The following is a 20,593-nucleotide window of genomic DNA, read 5'->3' as shown; positions in this document are numbered from 1 at the left end:
GTTTGATCTGGGTTGACTCTGCCAACTTCATGTCAGTATGATTGTAAGAATTGTAAAAAATCATTACAGAGAAGGTTGACAGGTCTGTATACCTCATAAGATTGAATCCTCGCCCTCCTCATGTAATACTGAAATGATTGCTTCTGGACACACTTCTTAGGGATTTCCTGAGGATAGAGACATAGTTAAAGACTTTTTATAAGACCGGCTTTTATAAAAATCCTCCTGGGAGCCAATCACCACCAGGGGATTTATGATTTCTATTAGTTTTTATTGTATTAAATATTATACATAATTGAATATCTGAGCTGTAGATTTGGGGGATTATGTTTTTTTGGCCTTGTAGACAATCACCTTAATCATATCACCAGGATGATCATGATGCAACCAGTGTTGTCTCAGCTTGGGGATGGAGAGTCCAGATTTATAATACAAAGGCATTCAACTTGAAAGACATGGGCCTTTATGAGGAATGGCTGGTTTAATGAAGACATACAGCAACACTTTAAAACTAACATTATGGAAAATGTACGAAATAAAATCAGGTTCAAGCCCTGTTATAACTCTTCTAGTCTAGGTAAGATGACACATGGAGAAAAATTGCTTACGTAAACCTTCTTTTATTACCCATGAAACCTCACACTTATGACTAGTCGTTTACAGCATTTGGTTTGGAGCATGTTCTCTGTCTGCAACAACCTGCACCACAGCTCTGTTGGCAGAGGACCCACAGGCATTATACCTCCTGTTCCAGCACCGTTCCCACCAAATGAATGATAGCAGGCAGCCAAAACACCAGAGGTCAAATCCACCACTTACTCTGGGTGTGAATGTCACGGCCACTCAACGGTGATTGAGGCTGAACCTGTAGGATCTTCGACATGCTTAAAGTCCCTTGTTAAATTATCACCCTCAGTGTCATAGTGTCACACAAACAAAGGCTTGTCACTATGGCAGTGGGCACTTCCCCCCCTCCATCTTATCTTCCACAAACAAACCCAGAGAGTGAGCTCACGGTCCCTTAGCAACAGTAAAGAGTCCTGCTGGTAAAATCGGCTCTTGGGTGTGGGTCCATGTTCAGAGGAAAATTACAAAATGGGATTTCACTCAGCTCGGCTCCACATGGTTCCTCAGGGAGAACTGTTGAAAGATCTGAACGTCTGAATGAGAGAGCAGGTAAGAGCATTCGCAGAGCTTTTATCACCGTGGCAGATTTACTGAAAGGTGGTGTAATGAATTGTAACCTTAACCCCTAACCACACACATGCTTTCTGTTAAAACACTGCTGATAACCCCACTCATCCGCAGTCTCTCTGAAACTCAAAAGGGGCCAAATCAGTTCCAGAGAAGACATGCCTTCTGTTTTTCTTTAAGATCTGTCAGGTTGTTAAAACAGGATTGTAAGTGGCGGCCGTGTGAACTGCTGAGCAGCATTGTCTCAGCATGGAGAGGAATGTTTATCATGTCCTCATGGACTATACACAGAGAGTTATCCCGAAATCAGTCAGCCAATCAGTCAATCAGTTGGTTCATTAGGCTACTGTACTGACAGTGTAACCACCTTGGTTGAGTGGGATGTACCAGACCAGTCAGTCACTCAGTCACTACTCAGGCGCTTGATGACAATCAAGTGATCCTACTTTTTGAATGAGGAGATGAATGTCTGTGTTTTCAATGTGTTTTCAATTGATTTTTTGCAATCTGTATTTTATTGTGTTTTGTATTGTGAGTGTTGGGACTACAGATGGAAATTAGCCCTAGAGGCTAAATCTGGTACAACCATCTTTTCATTGTTTTACAATTGACTAATGGTATTGTACACTGTCCTGTTGCAATAAACTAAACTAAATCACTGCTGCAAAGTTGACTGTATCTATGGACTTTAAGTTTTGATATAATAAGTTACAGGATTTTGTGCATGTGAAGTTTCTCTAAGTGCACAATACAATTGCACAATGCCTACCCATCAGCTGGGTTGACCCTGCTCTCCTCTTCAAAAAAAACAAAGGTAGTTGGAGCCAGGGGGTTAGTTTTGATCTGTTGCCATGTCAACAAGATGTCGTTTCAATGCAAACACTAAAATCCCTTTGTGTGCCAATAACTGACGGTGCTGGTATTTATGATACGGTCATTTGTCCACAACAGAGTTAGCTGCTACATTTTGTCAGTAAGGTCAGCTTTAAGGTTTCCTTCTTTGAAATCCTCCACCTCAGTGTTTTAGTTCATTTCCAACATTATTCACAGGAGCAGATATAAAAGCATTTATCGGTGGGACTGAAAGTTTAAAACCACTGTTATGATAATTGCTTACTGGTAGCCTTAAAGGGATAGTTCAACATTTTGGCAAATTGGCCTTTTGCCATAATCCCCATTGGTATGGATTAGGTTCATTAGGTTACTTTTAATTATTGATGCATGTTGTTTTGAGATCCGCGGGGCAGAGACGTGAGCTGCTCAGCAAACACAATGGAGGTGAGCGGTACAGGTCCCTCATCAAACTCATCAAATGCACAACCCAAAAACTCCAGTTTGCTCTCGTGGACAAGTTGTGACCTGCACATTCGCCACGCAATGAAATAAAATAATCATGTAACATTACGTGACAGAGTTGTTTTCGAGGCAAATGCGTAGCCGGAACTACATTTCAGACACGGCTGCTGGGCGGAGTGAGCACAAGTAGTCCCAACTATTTGCTTCATGTAACGTAATGCTACATAAATATACATGATTATTTCATAGCGTGGTGAATGTACAGGTCACAACATGTCCACGAGAGCATCCTGGAGTTTTTGGGTTATGTATTTGAGGGACAGGGGACCTGTACTGTTCACCTCCATTGTGTTTGCTGAGCAGCTCATGTCTCTGCCCCACGGATCTCAAAACAACATGCACCGCTCATTAAAGGTAATGAACCTACCCCTATGACTATAGGGATTATGGCAATAGGCCAATTTGCCAAAGTGTTGAACTATCCCTTTAACTTGTTCAAAAACTCAAGAACCTTTACACAATCTTGATAACATTACATTACATAAAATATTAAAATCGCTTTCACTCCGATTCACATTATAATACTGACGTTCAACTGAAGGGCTGTATTACAGGCAGTCTGAGACAAATGAATATTTTTTCAAAACTATGAATCATGCAAAGTGGCTGTAGTAAAAATAAAGGGCTGGCAATGAGCAGAATAGGTTTCCTTTCAGTCTTAGTTGTTGATTTAAACACCACAGAGACCGTTACACATGACGAGTGTTGAAACTGTTGGCGCTTGTGAGCAGTGAAAAATAAACTTTATTGATTTCACACAGGAAATTGATGTGAAAACAGATTATTGCCTAGAATTTCCTCCTCTAAAAACACTCTTTTATGTTAATTTATTTATCCTCAGTCATTTTTTATTAACTTCTCATCCGATGTTCTGTCTTATTTATTTATTTTTCTCCTATATCATGTGCAACTGCAAATAAGTGACAAGCTACAGGATACAGTAAATCAAATGTATCTGCCAAAAACAGCACTTTGAAATTTCCACCAATGAGCAAATATGCAGGTTTATTGACTTGACTCAGAGTCAGAGTCTATGCACCGGCTTTAAAAACTGTTACATGATTGATTACTGCACCTCACATGTCTTAATGTGATTATACTACATTAAATTACAACTTCAGGTAATTCTTTAGAACCAAAACCAACATTTACAGCGTGAGAACACACGGGAGGGTTGAAACCTGGATCTAATGAATGTACAGTTATCAGGCCTCAGTCCACTAAACCAAAATTATTTTCACTGCCCTCAGAGTTATACACCCTGTCTGATGATACTATATATGAAAACAACAACTTTCTTGATACCTAAGATGAAATTTGTAACTATAAAAAAAATGTTTTGGTCCATTTTATGGCTTTGGGAAGACATTATATGTCTTAAAGGCTTAATGGTGTAAACTTGGGACAGTCTGGTTTATGGATCAAAACATCAAACATGAATACTGAGTGACAACCATCGACTGTAAATAAAGGTGGAGGTATCGCCTCTGTGAAATTGTGAAATCACCCAGGTTTCTGGAAAGCTCCACCATCCACCATCACCCTCTTGGCACTGCCTGACTCCACCCTTATCTCCCAGTTAATCAAAAAAATAGACAAAGATTTGGGCCATGTGTGGAGCTGAGACTTTGTGGCAAGCATACACTCAAACATCTGTCACTCAAACAGGCCACACCCTCAGTCATCATAATTGTAAGACTTGATGAAATTCAAATACAAACTCTCAGGCAGCTAATCCAAAACTTGGGAGAGATAAGAATTTGAGTTGTTAAGGCCTTAAAGCCCTCACAAAATGTAAAGAAATTTTTGGAAGAACATTGTTGATCAAGCTTCACACTCTCTGAGTATCTTCTTTAATCCTCTGTCAGTGATGTGTAAAATCTCTTCCGTTTATAGATTTACCAAGAAGAGCTTCCTGTACACACAGAGAGAGGAATAGTCAGTCCAACCATGTGGCTGACACATTACATGAACATATTGAATTCAGTGTAAACCCTGGTTTCACTTAGTGGATGCAAACAATAGAGCCAGTTTTTTTTTCTAAGGAATGCTTTAGCGCTATAACTATAAATCCCATGTAGATTGTGCCAAGCTACTTTGAAGTCTTTCTCTTTGTGTAATACACTCATTCCATATTCCTCCCTCCAAATCCAAGGACACAGGGAACACCCAATTATAAAATGCAATGATCTGAGGCTTTATAATCCACATTAATACTTGAAAAATTTGAGAATTTATTGGCCTTTTAGCTCAACAATACAAAATAACACATCAAGCGTACAGGCTGTCATGACTCTGGACCATTTGTCTTTGCAGTTGATCATGTCGGATGATGAATGACAGGGAGGGGCGTCGAGACGAGTGCGGAGCAGATGGCATGATGTATGTCCGAAGGAGGAGCCTTCAGTCCAGACCCACTCATCAGGCCACGGCCTTCACTCTGCTTCCACCCAGACCACTGTCCCATGGAGACGCACGGCGTTCCTCCTCAGGACCCCTGTCTCTGGGCCTGCAAGGTGACTGCAAGCTGATCCACACTTGTTATTCTGTCTCTTGTTACTGTGCAGATCCAGTGTGTGTGTCAGTTTGGGTCCTAACGCCCCAAGACACTCACCTCTGAAAGATTTTTCTGACCCCTTTCTTCCACCTTTATGAAATATGTGCATGGCTGAGCCCAAGGCCACACTGCCCCCTGCTCTCTGAGGGAGACAGCGACTTTGCTTTAATGTAGGCCTACATGGTGCCTTAACACGGTTACAATTAAATCTTTGCTGCTACCAAACTGCTGTTTAGTAAAATCATCACTAATACCTGAAACATAAAATATGTGTATGTAGATCACCTGAGACATAAAATACAGTGTTGAATTTTTGATATCACCCAAGCCTCTTTTATAGTACAAATGAAATAATTGCATAAATCTTGTCATTACTGTCACAGTGCAAGGATTTTGCTGTCCCCTCCGGCAGAGGCCCACCAGTGGCGGGCCGATGCCCCAGAGCAGAGGAGGAGGAGGAGGAGGAGATGGGGGACCATTACTGTTGAGCAGTCTTAGGGGAAGAGTGGAGAGCAGAACAGAACCAGCATCAAGAGCCAGAACAGCGATCAGCTCTGTGATGAACCCAGAGGGTGGTCGAGGTCTCACTGTGGGTCAGGCCAGTGAAACAGCAGGTGAATGAAGCTGCACCACCACCACAACCCTTACTACACATATGTGGCTTTGTTGCTTTATCAAATTCATAAAAATAATCAATCAAGAATCAAGTTTTCATTTTCCATAAAAGTAGATGTTTAAACACTCATGTTGTTGTGGCGTATAACTGACTGCAACTTAGTACTTGTGCAATGTGTGAAATCTCCTCTCACACAATTGTGATGCTGGGACTGAGAGTGATAACGATAATCATCACCTTGGACTAGTTTGAATTCCATGGTTTTAGTTACACCCCTGTTTATCCTGAGTCAGTGGCTAAAATGTGTTTTGTGAGGTCACCATGACTGTGACCTTTGACCATGAAAGTCTAATCAGTTCATCCTTGAGTCCAAGTGAATGTTTGTGCCAAATTTCGACAAGTTCCGCAAAGACATAACTGAGATTATACTGTGTCCACAAGAATGGGACGGACGTCAGACCGACAACCCAAAAACAACATGCCTCTGGCTCTGGCTGTCGCTGCTGCAGACACATGCAGTAGGTGTGGCAGACAGGCAGTAAATCAGTGTGTTAATCAGTGTGAGAGTGAAAAGATTAATGATACAATGTTCAGTTAGGTGTCAAAGGGAAAAACTAAGTTGTTTTTGATTTTTTACCAAAGTTATCAACTGCTGACTCATGTATCTTTAAGTTCGTCTCAAGTGAAAGTAAAACCCATAGGCTGTAAATAAAGATGGATGTGGCATGTGAGCTGCTCCGCCTTCATCATCTTGGCAGCATCTGACTTCACTTAATTCTCAGATAATCCAAAAATGTGCAGAGATATGATGTGTGTGGAGCCAAGACTTTGATGCATACACACCTGTCACTCAAAGAAGCCACACCCTTAATTATGCATAACCTAATTATGCAGAAGCCTTAATAAAATGGTGACTTATAAACAGTCCTGAAAGAGGAAATTAGATATGGAGATTAAACTGTTTTGTACCCAGCTATAATCATGTTTATTTCTGCTGTTAAAGGGATAGTTCAACATTTTGGCAAATTGGCCCATTGCCATAATCCCTATAGTTTTAGCCTTTAACCTTTAATTGTCGCTGCAAGCCATTTTTAGAACGGCGGAGCAGAGCCGCGAGCTGCCAAAAGAGCGTTTTGGAGTTGTTGGATTGTGTATTTAATGAGTTTGATGAGGGAAACCAAGAAATTCCATGAGCCTCCATAGCGTAGCCTTGAGCAGCTCGCGGCTCTGCTCTTCCGTTCTAAAAATAGCTTGCACCGGCAATTAAAGGTACAAACTTACTCCTAGGGATTACAGCAATGGGCCAATTTGCCAAAATGTTGAACTATCCCTTTAAGTTGGACATTTTAACATGGTCTTTGGAGACTGACTCACTGTTTGGAGCCAAACCTTAGTGGTGATTAGAGGAAGTGCAGGTTTCAGTCCTTCAGTGTTGTCTTCTCTTTTCCCTTTCAGTCCCAGAGGTTGATGTTTGGTGAAACCATGGATCATTGAAACGAAAGCATGCTTACTGAGGAACCTGTTCAGAATTAGCTCATATTACAACAAACAAGCAGTTCGGTGATGATACATGTCACAGTCACAATCAATCAAACCAGACTATCTGATGTTTGATATATAAAAAAAAATCATAATAATAAAAAAAATCTGCTGTTTATTCACTGCAAACCACTTGAAGAGCCTACACACACACACACACACACACACACACACACACACACACACACACCTACACACTTCCATCTGCCTGTAAATCACATCCAGACAACATGCATATATGAATTTTTGTTGCAGCCTTGGGCAGGAACAGATGTGCTGATTCGTGGTGACTCAAACAAATCATTTAATTTCATTGCCAATTGACTTGAAAGTTTCTCCCTTTTCATTCCCTCTGTGTTGTTTGGATTGAGGGCAGTGTGTGTTTTCCCTGCAGTTTCAGTAATTGCCTTATGTGGAAATCCTCTGGTGATAAGTAAACTCAGTTTGAAATGACATCTGTAACTGAAGTTGCGTCTTTGACTGTGACTCATCCCCTCCTAGAAACTCCCACAACCCCCTGCAACATCGAGAGACGGGCTCCTCGTGGACAGCCCAGCGCCGCAAAGGTTTCACAACTCCATCTGTATCTGCCTTCATCATCATTGTGCGAGGACGAGGATGAGGAGTCTGAGACGGAGGAGATGAGGTACGGGCTCTTTGTGGCGATGGTGTGTTCAGGGCGTGGTCGCCGCTGTGAGTCATTGGAGAACAGACATCTGCATCACGCTCATGAACTGCTCCTCAGATAATTTCTTTCACGTCACATCTGTGGTTTTCAAAAAAAAAAAGAAAAAAAATGGAGCAGAGCTGCAAAACAGCTCTCAGGAGTGATGTCAGTTTGGAGGGTGGGGAGACGTAAAAGTATTTTCCCAAGCAATTAGAACAACTGCATAGAGGCATGCCCACTTTCTACATGAGATCTGTTATGTTCATGGATACAGTCCATGCAACAACAACAGAGAAAAGAGCAGAGGATGAAGTTACTTACAGGATGTTCTGCGAAACATCAGTGTAGAGGTGGATGAGGACACAGGCATGACGTAGAGGAGGGTGAAGCCTGTAAAACTGGAGGAGTTTGTAGCTTAAATTAATGTTTAGCTATGACATACACTTTAAATGTACATGTTAGACATTGGTATGATGAACGCATAACAGAGAACAAGACGGGTACGACTCTTATGAGGACGCAGGATTAAATGTCCTGAGAGGATAAGTCTCATTACATGGTTCAATAGATGCACAGAAGAATTTATTAATAATTTAATGTTTTAAAATATATAGTGTGAAAATGAACAGTTTGTCCAGATAAAGGAAAGATGAGAGGGATTTGTTCTATATCCACTGCAGCAAAAAAAAAAAAACTGTACAGTAGTCAAGACTCAGAAATCAAACCTCTCGATAGTTATATTGAATTATTGAAGGGAAACCACAAGAACCACTAACAACAAGAAACATGGTTCTGTCCTGACAGTGAGCCAGCGCTGATGTGTTCAGGGATCTGACTCCAGCTCTACTCTGTCTTTCTTGTTCCAGAGGGCCCAGCAGAGTTTCAGCCGAGAAGGCCAGCGAGGCCCAACCGAACACCTCGGGCTCTCCGGTGAGCACAGCACCTGGCACACCGCTGTCCCCTTCTGATGACATCACGCCGCAGGACTCTGAGCACAGCTGAGATGAGTGAGAGAAGGACCGAGGCCAACAGAGCTCAGATCAGAGCAGTGATGAGAAAAACGCAGAAACTTAAGAAGTAATGAGACGTCTGTTAACAAGTGAACGACTTTTTGTGGAGCAGGTGTTTGTTTCAAAGTGAAACTGGAAAGGAGGACGGACACCTGCAGGAACAACAAGGGGCCACGCAGGAGAGGAGCCAAAGTATTAGACCATAAATCAGTTTAAAAGCTGCAGAATGTGACAGACAGTGTGTGTTAATAGAACTGCAGAGAACAAAACACTGCAAAAAAGCCCAAAGGGTGAGGAACAATTTTCCAATATGTGAACATAAATCAGCGGCAGCCACAGACGATGCAGGGGTCACGTCCTCACAGTCTGGGGAAATAAGACTAAACAACAAATGATCAGGGGTCAAAATAATATCAAGGGCCCCTGATACATTCAGTTAAACCTGATCAGCAGGGAACAATGGTATGTTCAGAAGAAACGCTTCAGCTGATTAAAAATCTCTTTATTAAAGAGGAGGGGGATATGAATTTGGGAAAACTTTAATGGACAGCAGTCGCCTGTCTTCACATCTGTCCCTAAACTGGTCTTGGTCAGTTTCAAATACGTGTTTTTTTTGTTTTCTATGCAATATATAGAAATATCTATATAAGGAGTTTTTGTTTGGTTAATTTAAGTTTATTAAAACAGCAAATATATATATCGTAATTACATATGCTTATATACATGTTCTTGCTTTTACATGACATATATATGTGTTGTAAGCACATTAGCACAAATACATAAACATACATATTTGTCAATGTATGACATTTTTCCAATTTGTAATAGGTTTCATATGTTTCCACATAAAAATAAACTCTATTACATATGCATGTGGAAAGAATAAAAGGTTAAAAGAACAGAAATGTAGTGACATTAGAACAGGAGACACATTATCTTAAAAAAAAAAAAAAAAAAAAGGCCTCCTGCTCATATAAAACACTCCAGAGAGTTTGCTGACCTGATTTAAAGAGGAAAACAAAAATCATGGAAATCTGGGATTATTAAAAACAAAGGAAAAATGAAGTGAGAGAGTTGCTCTGTCCGTGGGGATGACGGCTGCAGGGCTCATTCACTTTATATGTTGGGAGATCATCTTCACAGCTGCTGAGGCCTGAGGCTGAAACCAGGCCAGCAGGAGCAGGAAATGCACCATCAGCACAGAGCCCCCCTCAAGTGAAATTAAAAAGAAAACCACATAGTTCATAAGCATATACATTTTTTTTATGCTTGCTCTTTTAATAAACATACATAAATATAAAATATATAAATAATTTAATAAATTGTTAACATATACAGTAGCAACTAAAAATTTGTTGATTTTTTGTATGTTATAAACCTGATATGGGATGAGACATATACAGCAGCACCGCTCTGGTTTTAGTGACATGTATGTCATATTACATTTCTACACAGATGATCTGGTTCATGGTCCAGTATTTTGACTAAAATATATTTACATCATCATAAAGATCAAGAACTAACCCCAGTATGTAAAAACTAGAGAGTTGAACCTGTGACTTTGAGCTGTCAAACGTAAAGCAGCCTATAGCTCCTGACGCCTCCACGGGACTCGACACCTCCAGGTCATAGAACTTGACATGTAGAGACGCCTTTGCAGTGTTTCCAGAGATGTGCAGCTGCTTCTCGTTCAGCCATTCACGTCTGCGTAGTGTCTCCTCGCTGGTCTTCTCTCAGTACAGTGGTAACAGATCATACACCACACACTGTGCTCCGGAGAGATCTGGACTCCACCGCTGCTCCGAGAAGGTCTGAGAGCACAGGAACCTGAAAAGTACAATGGAAAAATCTAAATTATGTGTGACTTTACAGCAAAACTCTTCGAACCTGATGTGTTCAACTATGACATCATGACACGAAGATATCAACTCCTCCTGGGATATATTATAGATATTGATCCATAGATACTGATCATGATCGATGAATATCTTTGGACTTGCCTATTGTAGTACATTTCATTATGAATAATTTATTTTTCCTCTATCTGCTTCCAAATACACCAGAGTACCACAAACTAGAATCAGCACCCATCTGTGACAAACCAATAAACCCAGTTCTGGGTTCAATCATTAAATTGACATTTAGATAAAAGGGAGCTGAGCAAGAATCAAACACAACACACAGGTCAAACCCAGACTCGGATGAGGAGTGTGTTGAGAATAGAACCAGAAACCACCAGACGGATCAGAACAGAAAGCATTTTTTATTACTTTATGTTGTTTGTTAGCTTTGAACTGGCAGTAGAGCTGACACAGAGCTAGTGGTTGTGCTAACTCTCTCTCTCTCCCTGTACTGACATGGTTTCAGGTTAATAACCCCCGTACACTGGCTGCTATGATTTCTGCATGCCACTAGATGTCACTGTTTTTCCACTACACATTTGTTTAACCTGTTTCTCTTCTGCTATAGTTGTAAGGGTGACGGCCTTTTTAGTACCTGACTGAAATGACTGTGTTTTGTAATTCATTCAAGTGTTCAGGTGTTAATGTGATGATGGCTCTGCAGCACAGGTAGATGAACACACCTGGACCACATGCGTGAGGCCTATTCAGAGTATTACCGAGGATAAAGTAAGCAGCAGCACTGACGGAGAGGATGATGAGGAAGACGGTGCCTACACCCAGATCTCCCATGGTGCAGGCGTTCGGACAGGCACAGGGGCTCTCCACCCAGATCTGCAGGGGCTCCTCAGCGCTGAGCCTCTGGTCCCGGATGATGGAAGCGGACTGGTTGGGATTGCAGTGGTAGTGCACCACGGTGAGCGGCTGCTCCTCGTGAGCTGGGACAGGAGGAGGGAGATGTAGATGATTGGCTGTCAGGTGGTCAGGTGAGGTCAAGTGCAGCCGGTAAGTGTTTTCTCACCAAAGTAGGAGACTGACAGTGTCTTCAGGGAGTCGTTGTAGTGGAACTGGTTCCCTTCATGTCTCCCATAGCTGATGCAGCGGCTGATGTGTCTGTTGAGCCTGTGATACCTGTTAACACACAAAACACACTCTGCCGTACATGCAACTAAGAATGCATTCACTGTTTTATAATTAACTTTGCCATTACAAAAGTATTCAGTCTGGATGAATACATGAGCCTGTTTGAATCTCTGTTTATTCATCAATCTAAATGCACAACTAAGATTTATGGAAACAGCATGGAGGTCTTTCAGTGTGGTTTGTGTGTGTGTGTGTGTGTGTGTGTGTGTGTGAGTGCCCCCTGGTGGCTTCAAGAGCCTGCTCAGTCTAAATAGTGTAACATCACATCAATCATTATTCAACAGTCCCTTACAGCTCAGCTATAATGATGGTTCCTGCACAATAGGACTGGAGAAACAAAGTCATATGAATAGTAATAATTTGCCTGGGAAGGTTTTTAAGTCATTGCAAAGAGTTTAGATTTTCATCAGTCCATAGTTGAACAGTCTATAAATGGGTGTAAAGGTGTAAAAAACAAACAAACCCCGGAGTAAAAAATTAAAGGCTTTAAAAAGGTCACGACTGCTGGTTAACATCTCTGTTCATGAGTCGACCAAACACAAACATCATGCAAGTCGTCTTGTATTTGCCACGGAGCAGCTTTAATCTGAACACTGACTTTTTTTTGTGAACTTGGAGGTTGGATTGGTTGTGGAACAACATCTGTATATTAATGTGAAAACATAACAGAACTAAATAGATTGCGTCGCTAAATGTGTGTTCCTGTTTAATGTGTATGGGTGGGTAATGTAATGTATGTATTTATGTATCTTGAGGTTGTGTGTGGCGTACGGGGGTGAAAACAAGTTTCCTTGCAAAGGACAAATAAAGCTGAATCTGAATCTGAATCTGAATCATTTCAATAGAAGAAAGACTTGGGAGAACCAGCTGACATATTGAGAGATGACTTGCTGACATGTCAGAAATGTGCAGCTGCCTCCGACCCAAAGATTTTCCAGGTCAGCTGGTAGTTGTTAGTTCAGGCTATTACTGATTAGTCATTGCACTTTAATGTTATTAATTTCATTAGTCATATTTATTATTTGGGGATACATCAGAAGGTACTTTGAGACCAGGCATAAAGAATGTATAAATAAGAAACTGTGGCTATTTACAGCGCTGGCAAAACATTGATGACTTCGAAGAACAACCAGCAAGAAGAATGTGAGAGAACACTTTAAATTAATTTATTGTTTATGTCATCATCATTTGAGTTTGGGTCAACACCTCCTGTGTATTTCTTCTTAGGGATTTCCCCAATCTGATCTGTTTAGTCTTCTTTATCTCAACGTCCAATGTCCACCTCCTCTCTGTCTTCCTCCACCTCTTCCTCTCTCTCACTGCCTCCATGTTTGCAAAGTTGTCAAAAAAACAAGGTCACAAGGTTAGACTGTAGTCTTACACCTCAGACTAAGTGGGTCCATTTCAGTGTGTTTATGTGTGTGTGTGGGTCGTGCAAAAATCACATGTGTTTTAAATAGATTGCAAGATTCAAGTCTTGAACAAAGCACTACAAGGAAATGTGAACTTTAGGTTCTTCTGTTTAAGGCCTGGCTTCAAACATTAGGGTTTGGCCTAAGCTTTTTACTTTTCATGTAATTAAAAACAAGTACCCTAATTGCAAAACAAATGTAAGGAAAGAGTCAAAGCTTGAATGGAGTTTAGTGAAAGACAAGAAACAAATGAACTTCTGGCCTCATAATCAGAGTGAGAGCAGGATGAAGCGGTCAGTGGCTGGACGCAGGACTGGTTCTGGTTCTGTACCTGACAATGATGGCTGCAGCGATGTTGGTGCAGTCGACTCCCATCAGGTCCTCTGGCTGTGAGAAGGGCTGACAGGGGCTGAAGGACAGGAGGACCTCTGTGTTGACCGGCATGTTCTCCGCTGACACCGGCCTCAGATGCCCCAGGAAACCTGCATCGTCCCCCATGGCTCTCAGGTTTATCACCCCGCTCCCATCCTTCATGATGCACTTGCAGTCGTTCACTTTAAAGCAGCCGGATTTCTTCACCGAGCTCGGCTGAGACGAGGAAGAGTAGGAGGAGGAGGAGGACGACACACCGAGACAAACCAACAGGGTGAAGAAGACGGTCTGAGGGCTCATGGTGACGATGTGCACCCGAGGCAGGGAATGTTGACACGTTGAGTGTTGTGAGGTAACTGAAGAGCAGCTGGCAGCATAGTGACAGTAGAAAACTAATTAGTATAAAGGTGACTGTCATTCCAAGCATTCCCAAAGGCCTGCTGCTCTCAGATCAGTCTTTGCTAATGTGGCAAAACCCTGGGGCCCCATCGTCATCACATACAGCTATTAAATCAGTGACCTCAAAGGCCTGTACGTTGGCACACCAGGACCAGGACAATATAGAAAGATGTGATAAAGATCAGTTTGCATTTTCACTGTGACCATGAAGCTGTGTTGAGGAGGTCGACCTGAGACGTCACTGCTGATTTGTAGTGTGGTGTAAACTCAGAATTGTGTGAAGACTATTGGATACCTGAGTGGGCTCAGATAGATTGTACATCACTGCTACAGACGGAACTGTTTGGATGACTGCAGGCTTTCCTTTGACAACGTCGTTGATATCACTGGTGAGAGAGCGACACAATGCAAACAGCTGAGATGTTTCTATGGACAGTTGGAAGAGCCTTTTCACATGTCTTACCAGTGCTGCTTTTACAGTCAATTGTCTGGATTGAAAAATGTGTCATTATACCATTACTGTCTGCTGCCCTCATGTGGTAGACCACATTAAGTAGACTTAGTTCTCACTCATTGTGAAGGCCTACAGCCAGAGGTTCAATGCGTTATATTTGTCACGCCATTTCATATTATAGTTTTCATTTGAAATTTTAGACACTCTGCATATCATATTTTCCATTACATAAGCTACGATTGTATTGATGTTTGTCCACTTTCCTCCCTCTAAAAACAGATACACAACTACATCACTCTGATATCAAACCTGCACAATAAACTCTGCAACTGGTTATGTCATTTATATTTGGCCATTAGGTGTTATTCTGTCATGTTTTTTTTTTATTTTTATAACGAAAAATAGTGAAAGGCATTTAACTTTAGGTAATTTCCCACACATACAAGCAGGTTCTCACAGATTCATGAGGTTTCCAATGTATAGTTCAAATGGCACAGCAACTACTATTGGCCAAGACAAAAGTGGCCAAATATTTCAACTGCACCTCAGTGTCCAGATGAAACCAACCCAAAATTCATTGGGCAGGTCAGACTCAAGAACTCAAGTCATCAACACTGGACGTGACCGTTGATGTTTCAGTGGAAACGAGTGACTGTTTCAGGAAAGACTGAGGTGTCATCCAGATGTTTGCAGAGAAAATATTACAGCCGATTCTTGTGTTTTACACATTTTATTTAGTCAATAGAAAAAACTCTCAAGGGATAGTTCAACATTTTGGCAAATTTGCCTATTGCCATAATCTCTTTAGTCAAAGGGGGTAGGTTCATTACCTTTAATTATTGTGCATGTTTTGAGATCCGCGGGGCAGGGACGTGAACTGATCAGCGAACACAACTGAGGTGAACGGTACATTGTCCCTGTCCCTCAAAACTGATCAAATACACAATCCAACAACTCAAACGGTCTTGTGGACAAGGTGTCACCTGCACATTCACCACGCTATGAAATAATAATGTAACATTACGAGACTGAGTTGTTTTGAGGCAAAAACAGCTGGAAGGTAATGAACCTACCCCTTTGACTATAGGGATTATGGCAATAGGTGAATTTGCCAAAATGCTGAACTATCCCTTTAATACTTTGACCGCAAATTTGAAGATGGAGTAGAGGAGGTCTTTCCTCTGCCATTTCCTTGTCCACAGACTCTCTCTTCATGCTTGTTGAGACGGCGGCACAGAGCTCAGAGTCTTCTTGGGTCTCAGGTCCAGGGGCTTGTACTTCTTACCCTGAAAGAAATGTAACAGGTTTTCAGTAAGTATGAATTTCTTACCGCAGGATGAAAACTTTGTGGTTTCATGAGCCATCAACATCTTAATTAGAATAACTGCAGCCAATGTAACAATCAATGCTGAGTAATATTCAGGTCTCAGTCTTTTGGTAAGCATGTGAACGCTTCAGCAAACATCAGCTCACGGAGTTTATCATCTCAGACCAGAGGACTTGGAGGAAAAGCCTGAGTCCCAAACAGGCACATGTCAGTGATACATGAGGAAAACTAAACTAAAAGGCTGCTGGCAGCTCTCACCTTGTAGAACTTCCTCAGGTTCTCCTTCTGTGTCTGGTTGATGACAGTCAGGACTCTGGCGATGGACTTGCGGACAACACGGCTGTGAAGACCAGGAAAGTCAAGACAGGTTTGTGTTAGTTGGATGTGTTTTTTAACCATCACTGTGCATAACTTCAATAAGAGCAGTGAGAGGGACTAAAACAGGACAACTGATGTACTCAGAGTGCTATGGGGGCTAAGGGAATTTCTTAGTTTCCCTCATCAAATACACAATCCCACAACTTCAAAACGCTCTGGTGGACAAATTGTGACCTGCACATTCACCACGCTATGAGATAATGGAACGTTACGAAGACGGGAGACGTTTTAGAGGTAAATTCATGCAAAACCGCTGATGCGCGTTGCTTTCAGGGACAGTTTTTCAGCAAGTAGTCTCTGTATTTACCTCGAACGACTCCGTTTCATAACGTTCCATTATCATCATCATCTCATAGCGTGGTAAATGTGCAGGTCACAACTTGTCCACGAAAGCGTTTGAGTTTTTGGATTGTATATTTGATGAGGGAAACCAAGAAATTCCCTTAGCCTTCTGGTCTCAGTCTTTTGGTAAGCATGTGAACGCTTCAGCAAACATCAGCTCACAAAGTTTATCATCTCAGACCAGAGGACTTGGAGGAAGAAAAAGCCTGAGTCCCAAACAGGCACATGTCAGTGTAAATGAAGAAAACTAAAAGGCTGCTGGCAGCTCTCACCTTGTAGAACTTCCTCAGGTTCTCCTTCTGTGTCTGGTTGATGAGTCAGGACTCTGGCGATGGATTTGCGGACAACACGGCTGTGAAGACCTGGAAAATCAGACAGGTTTGTGTTAGTTGGATGTGTTTTTTTTTTTTTTTAAACCATCACTATGCATAACTTCAATTAAAGCAGTGAGAAGGACTAAAACAAGACAACTGATGTACTCAAGAGTGATTAATCACTAATAATTTACTCCACACCAACTCAAATGACTTTAAGTGTCACTTAATCTTGCTGGTTAGACAGTGTCGAATTTGACAGCTTCACTGTAGTTAAATCATTTTCATACGATTGAAAAGTACTTACCATATTGGAGAGCCCGGATGAGGCTCCACCAGCTTCTTTTACAAAAGAGGCCAAATATTTAAACTGCACCTCACCGTCCAAACGAAATCAACCCAAAATTCATTGGGCAGGTCAGACTCAAAAAACTGAGTCGTCAACACTGAATGAAAGAAACATTTAAGGTGCACTGTTGATGCTTCAGCGGAAACAAGCGACTGTTTCAAGGAGACCGAGATGTCGTCATACTGATGTTTGCAAAGGAAATATCACAACAACCGATTCTGGTCTTTTACACAGATTTTATTTAGTCAATAGAAAAAGCTTTTAAGCTTTGACTGCAAATTTGCGGATGGAGTAGAGGAGGTCTTTCCTCTGCTGTTTCTTTGTCCGCAGACTCTCTTCATGCTTGTTGAGACGGCGGCGCAGAGCTCTGGTCTTCTTGGGTCTCAGGTCAAGGGGCTTGTACTTCTTACCCTGAAAGAAACATAACAGGCTTTCAGTAAGTCTGAATTTCTTTCCACAGAATGAAATCTTAGGTCAAGGTCAGGAGAGTTAATCTGAAACTAGTGTCAAAAATATTGTACTTATTCTTTCATAGATTCTCTCTCACAAGCAGTAAGTACAAAGCACAGTGTCACATTTCACTCATATCATATTAGTTCAATAACCTGCTGTCTAGAACATGTTAGGGTTTCTGAGTGTACGAGGGAACATCACATTTACACTGACTGCAGATTTCCAATGTAAGACATTTCAGACGAGGCTCAGAGCTCGACAGTCACACAATCTGACAAAGACTCCATCCAAATCTACTGTCCATTTTATTTTTTATGTGAAAACCAGCTGACAAAAGCTCAATAAAATAAACAGTCCCCGGAGACATTTTGGGCATGTGTCTTTTTAAGGATAATCATCCTCTGTTGTCGTTAGTGACTCGAAGGAAAACTGCATGTGGACGGTCAGTTTAAGTGAAGGAAACACCATGACTTTAATGTTTTATCTTACAGATGTGCTAAAATTATTTTAAGGTACCTACATGGCTTATTAATTAGCTCTTAATGTTCAGTGTGGTTTCATGAGCCATCAACATCTTAATTAGAATAACTGCAGCCAATGTAACAATCAATATTGAGTAATATTCTGGTCTCAGTCTTTTGGTAAGCATGTGAACGCTTCAGCAAACATCAGCTCACAGAGTTTATCATCTCAGACCAGAGGACTTGGAGGAAAAGCCAGAGTCCCAAACAGGTACATGTCAGTGATACATGAGGAAAACTAAAAGGCTGCTGGCAGCTCTCACCTTGTAGAACTTCCTCAGGTTCTCCTTCTGTGTCTGGTTGATGACAGTCAGGACTCTGGCGATGGACTTGCGGACAACGCGGCTGTGGAAAGTCAGACAGATTTGTGTTAGCCGTGTGTGTTTGTCTTTTTAACCATAGCTATGCATAACATCAATTAAAACAGTGGGAAGAACTAAAAAAAAAATGCACAAGACAATTTATGTACTTTGATTCATCACCAATAATTTACTCCACACAAACTCAAATGACTTTTAGTGCCATTTAATCGTTCTCCTTTTCCATTTAGTGGGTTAGACAGTGTAGAGTTTGACAGATTCAATTCCTGTTAGCTACAGCATTCACCCTCAACCCACATCAGGTTAACTGGTAGTTAAGTGTACCTGGATGTAGTTAGATCGTTTTTATACGATTAAAAAAAAGCGCTTTCTAATTATCCAATACCGTTTCTCAGTGCACTTGTTTGACTGACGACCAGGAGGGGGAAGTTCATTTTGTTCTTACAGTGATAACATTATATACACATTCAAATTATATGCACATCAACTGTATAGTGACATGTGTAGTTGAAACTCACATTGTCATATCAAAGGTCACATGTGAGTTTTATTTTTTGTTATAATTCAGCGATGTGTAGAGAATGTGCCCCTCTCACGCAGAAGTTGTATTGTTTTTTTTAAGCTATTTTGTGTATGACTATGATATGTATTTATTAACATAAAAACTAATAGAGAAGAATAAGGGAGAAAAAAAGAAAGAAAAGCGCTTTTTTCGCAGTACTTACATCTTGGAGAGCTTGGATGCGGCTCCACCGGTAACCTTGGCCACACGGAGCTGGGACAGTTCATTTTTCAGATCGTCCAGCTGCTTCAGCAGCTCCTCTTTTTTCTTGCCCCGCAGATCTCTTGCCTTGATCTTGGCCTGCATCGCGACAGAAGACAATAATTAACAGTCGTTCATAATGACAATATCACATCAAACTCGCACATCGTGGGTTCTGCGCCTCCACCGCACAAGCTAAACACAGCCGCGTTTGATACCACACATTAGGCTACATGTCAACCTAAGCCGACATAGTGTCTCATAACATTAATATTGTCAGTAGACACCGGCTACATGTGTTAATAAAAGACATACGGGTAGCTAAACGTGTTTTCTGTTCACATCAGGCTTGAATCTAAGCTAGCTCGTTGCCTACAGCCCGGTATTAGCCTCCGTTAGCTCTCAGTTAGCAACTCTCGTTAGCAGCGTCGATCGGTGGCTGCGCTCTGTAAATTTACTATTTTATTCAATTTTGAGCAGCAGTTTGCTGATCAACACACATACGTGGAGCTACCCGAGAAGCTTATGTGCACGTATAACACACATTTGACGAGGTTTAGTTGCGATAAATGTGGTAAAAATGCACATTTGAATGCAGCCTCTCGGACTCTCACCATGTTCCTCGTCGCTGCCCTGTTGGAAAGGCCGGACACACCGCGTGCTCAGAGGAAGTAGCTTCCGGAGACGGTTCTTCTTCCTCTCCTCCGCTGCTCCTTAAAGGCGCCGTGCGGACAGCGCCACCGCAGGGCGGAGGACCCGAATAACACAGGTAGAAAATAAATCAAGGAGATATTTGATCATTTCCGCCATTGAGCATGATATGTTATCAATTTGGAGATTACTCTAACACATTTTCATATACCGGTAAATTAAACTAAATAATGGTAACTGTAGACTTTGATTGTGTGTGTGTGTGTGTGTGTGTGTGTGTGTCTTTTCATTGCCCTTAGCTTTATTATTGTTTACTCTATGTATTATGAACTTTGTATATGATTGTTTTGTCTGAATTAATGATGTGTTGTCTGGCCTCAGAAAATAATATAATCAATAGTTTGACCAACATCAGCAGTAGCTCCATCAGGTATCAGTCTCCGTACTGGAGACGAGACACTGGTGCAGTTGTCTCTTTTTAACTTTCTAGTAATTTTAGTTTTTTAAGTTTTTTATTTTTTAGCTTTATTCTCTTTTATTGTATCTAATCTTATC

The 20,593-nt window shown here is 41.4% G+C and overlaps 3 protein-coding genes across 3 annotated transcripts; 1 reads left to right on the top strand and 2 right to left on the bottom strand.

Moving 5' to 3' along the window:
- The first annotated feature begins 994 nt into the window (after positions 1-994).
- On the top strand, positions 995-9,415 carry LOC146981269 (uncharacterized). Its single transcript, XM_085788148.1, has 5 exons — positions 995-1,176; positions 4,867-5,066; positions 5,491-5,721; positions 7,764-7,908; positions 8,796-9,415. The coding sequence occupies exons 2-5, from the start codon at positions 4,880-4,882 to the stop codon at positions 8,929-8,931; spliced, it is 699 nt and encodes a 232-aa protein (XP_085644274.1). The 5' UTR covers positions 995-1,176; positions 4,867-4,879; the 3' UTR covers positions 8,932-9,415.
- A 1,003-nt stretch (positions 9,416-10,418) lies between these two features.
- Positions 10,419-14,113, bottom strand: LOC146981268 (uncharacterized). Its single transcript, XM_085786326.1, has 4 exons — positions 13,727-14,113; positions 11,862-11,971; positions 11,560-11,778; positions 10,419-10,766 (listed from the first exon to the last, which is right to left on the bottom strand). Exons 1-4 carry the CDS (start codon positions 14,065-14,067, stop codon positions 10,630-10,632), a joined length of 807 nt encoding a protein of 268 aa, XP_085642452.1. The 5' UTR covers positions 14,068-14,113; the 3' UTR covers positions 10,419-10,629.
- A 3,438-nt stretch (positions 14,114-17,551) lies between these two features.
- On the bottom strand, positions 17,552-20,034 carry rpl35 (ribosomal protein L35). The gene is made up of 4 exons (XM_085786325.1): positions 20,002-20,034; positions 19,350-19,486; positions 18,568-18,649; positions 17,552-17,741 (listed from the first exon to the last, which is right to left on the bottom strand). Exons 1-4 carry the CDS (start codon positions 20,002-20,004, stop codon positions 17,592-17,594), a joined length of 372 nt encoding a protein of 123 aa, XP_085642451.1. The 5' UTR covers positions 20,005-20,034; the 3' UTR covers positions 17,552-17,591.
- Positions 20,035-20,593: the final 559 nt, after the last annotated feature.

Source organism: Trachurus japonicus, chromosome 9 (genome assembly GCF_045865225.1).
Source record: "Trachurus japonicus isolate A0001 chromosome 9, Traja_1.0".
Classification (NCBI taxonomy): domain Eukaryota; kingdom Metazoa; phylum Chordata; class Actinopteri; order Carangiformes; family Carangidae; genus Trachurus; species Trachurus japonicus.
Note: the sequence above shows the minus strand (reverse complement) of the source record. Positions and strands in the feature narration are given on the sequence as shown.

Excerpts from the sequence above, each read along its gene's own strand:
- LOC146981269 (XM_085788148.1), top strand. The coding sequence starts at position 4,880 with ATGATGAATGACAGGGAGGGGCGTCGAGACGAGTGCGGAGCAGATGGC. Across the intron at positions 5,722-7,763 it reads TCAGGCCAGTGAAACAGCAG|AAACTCCCACAACCCCCTGC; the intron begins GTGAATGAAGCT and ends ATCCCCTCCTAG. Across the intron at positions 7,909-8,795 it reads TCTGAGACGGAGGAGATGAG|AGGGCCCAGCAGAGTTTCAG; the intron begins GTACGGGCTCTT and ends TTCTTGTTCCAG.
- LOC146981268 (XM_085786326.1), bottom strand. The coding sequence starts at position 14,067 with ATGAGCCCTCAGACCGTCTTCTTCACCCTGTTGGTTTGTCTCGGTGTG. Across the intron at positions 11,972-13,726 it reads GCTGCAGCCATCATTGTCAG|GTATCACAGGCTCAACAGAC; the intron begins GTACAGAACCAG and ends GTGTGTTAACAG. Across the intron at positions 11,779-11,861 it reads ACTGTCAGTCTCCTACTTTG|CTCACGAGGAGCAGCCGCTC; the intron begins GTGAGAAAACAC and ends CTCCTGTCCCAG.
- rpl35 (XM_085786325.1), bottom strand. Across the intron at positions 18,650-19,349 it reads GCATCCAAGCTCTCCAAGAT|CCGCGTTGTCCGCAAGTCCA; the intron begins GTAAGTACTGCG and ends GACTTTCCACAG. Across the intron at positions 17,742-18,567 it reads ACCTGAGGAAGTTCTACAAG|GGTAAGAAGTACAAGCCCCT; the intron begins GTGAGAGCTGCC and ends TGTTTCTTTCAG.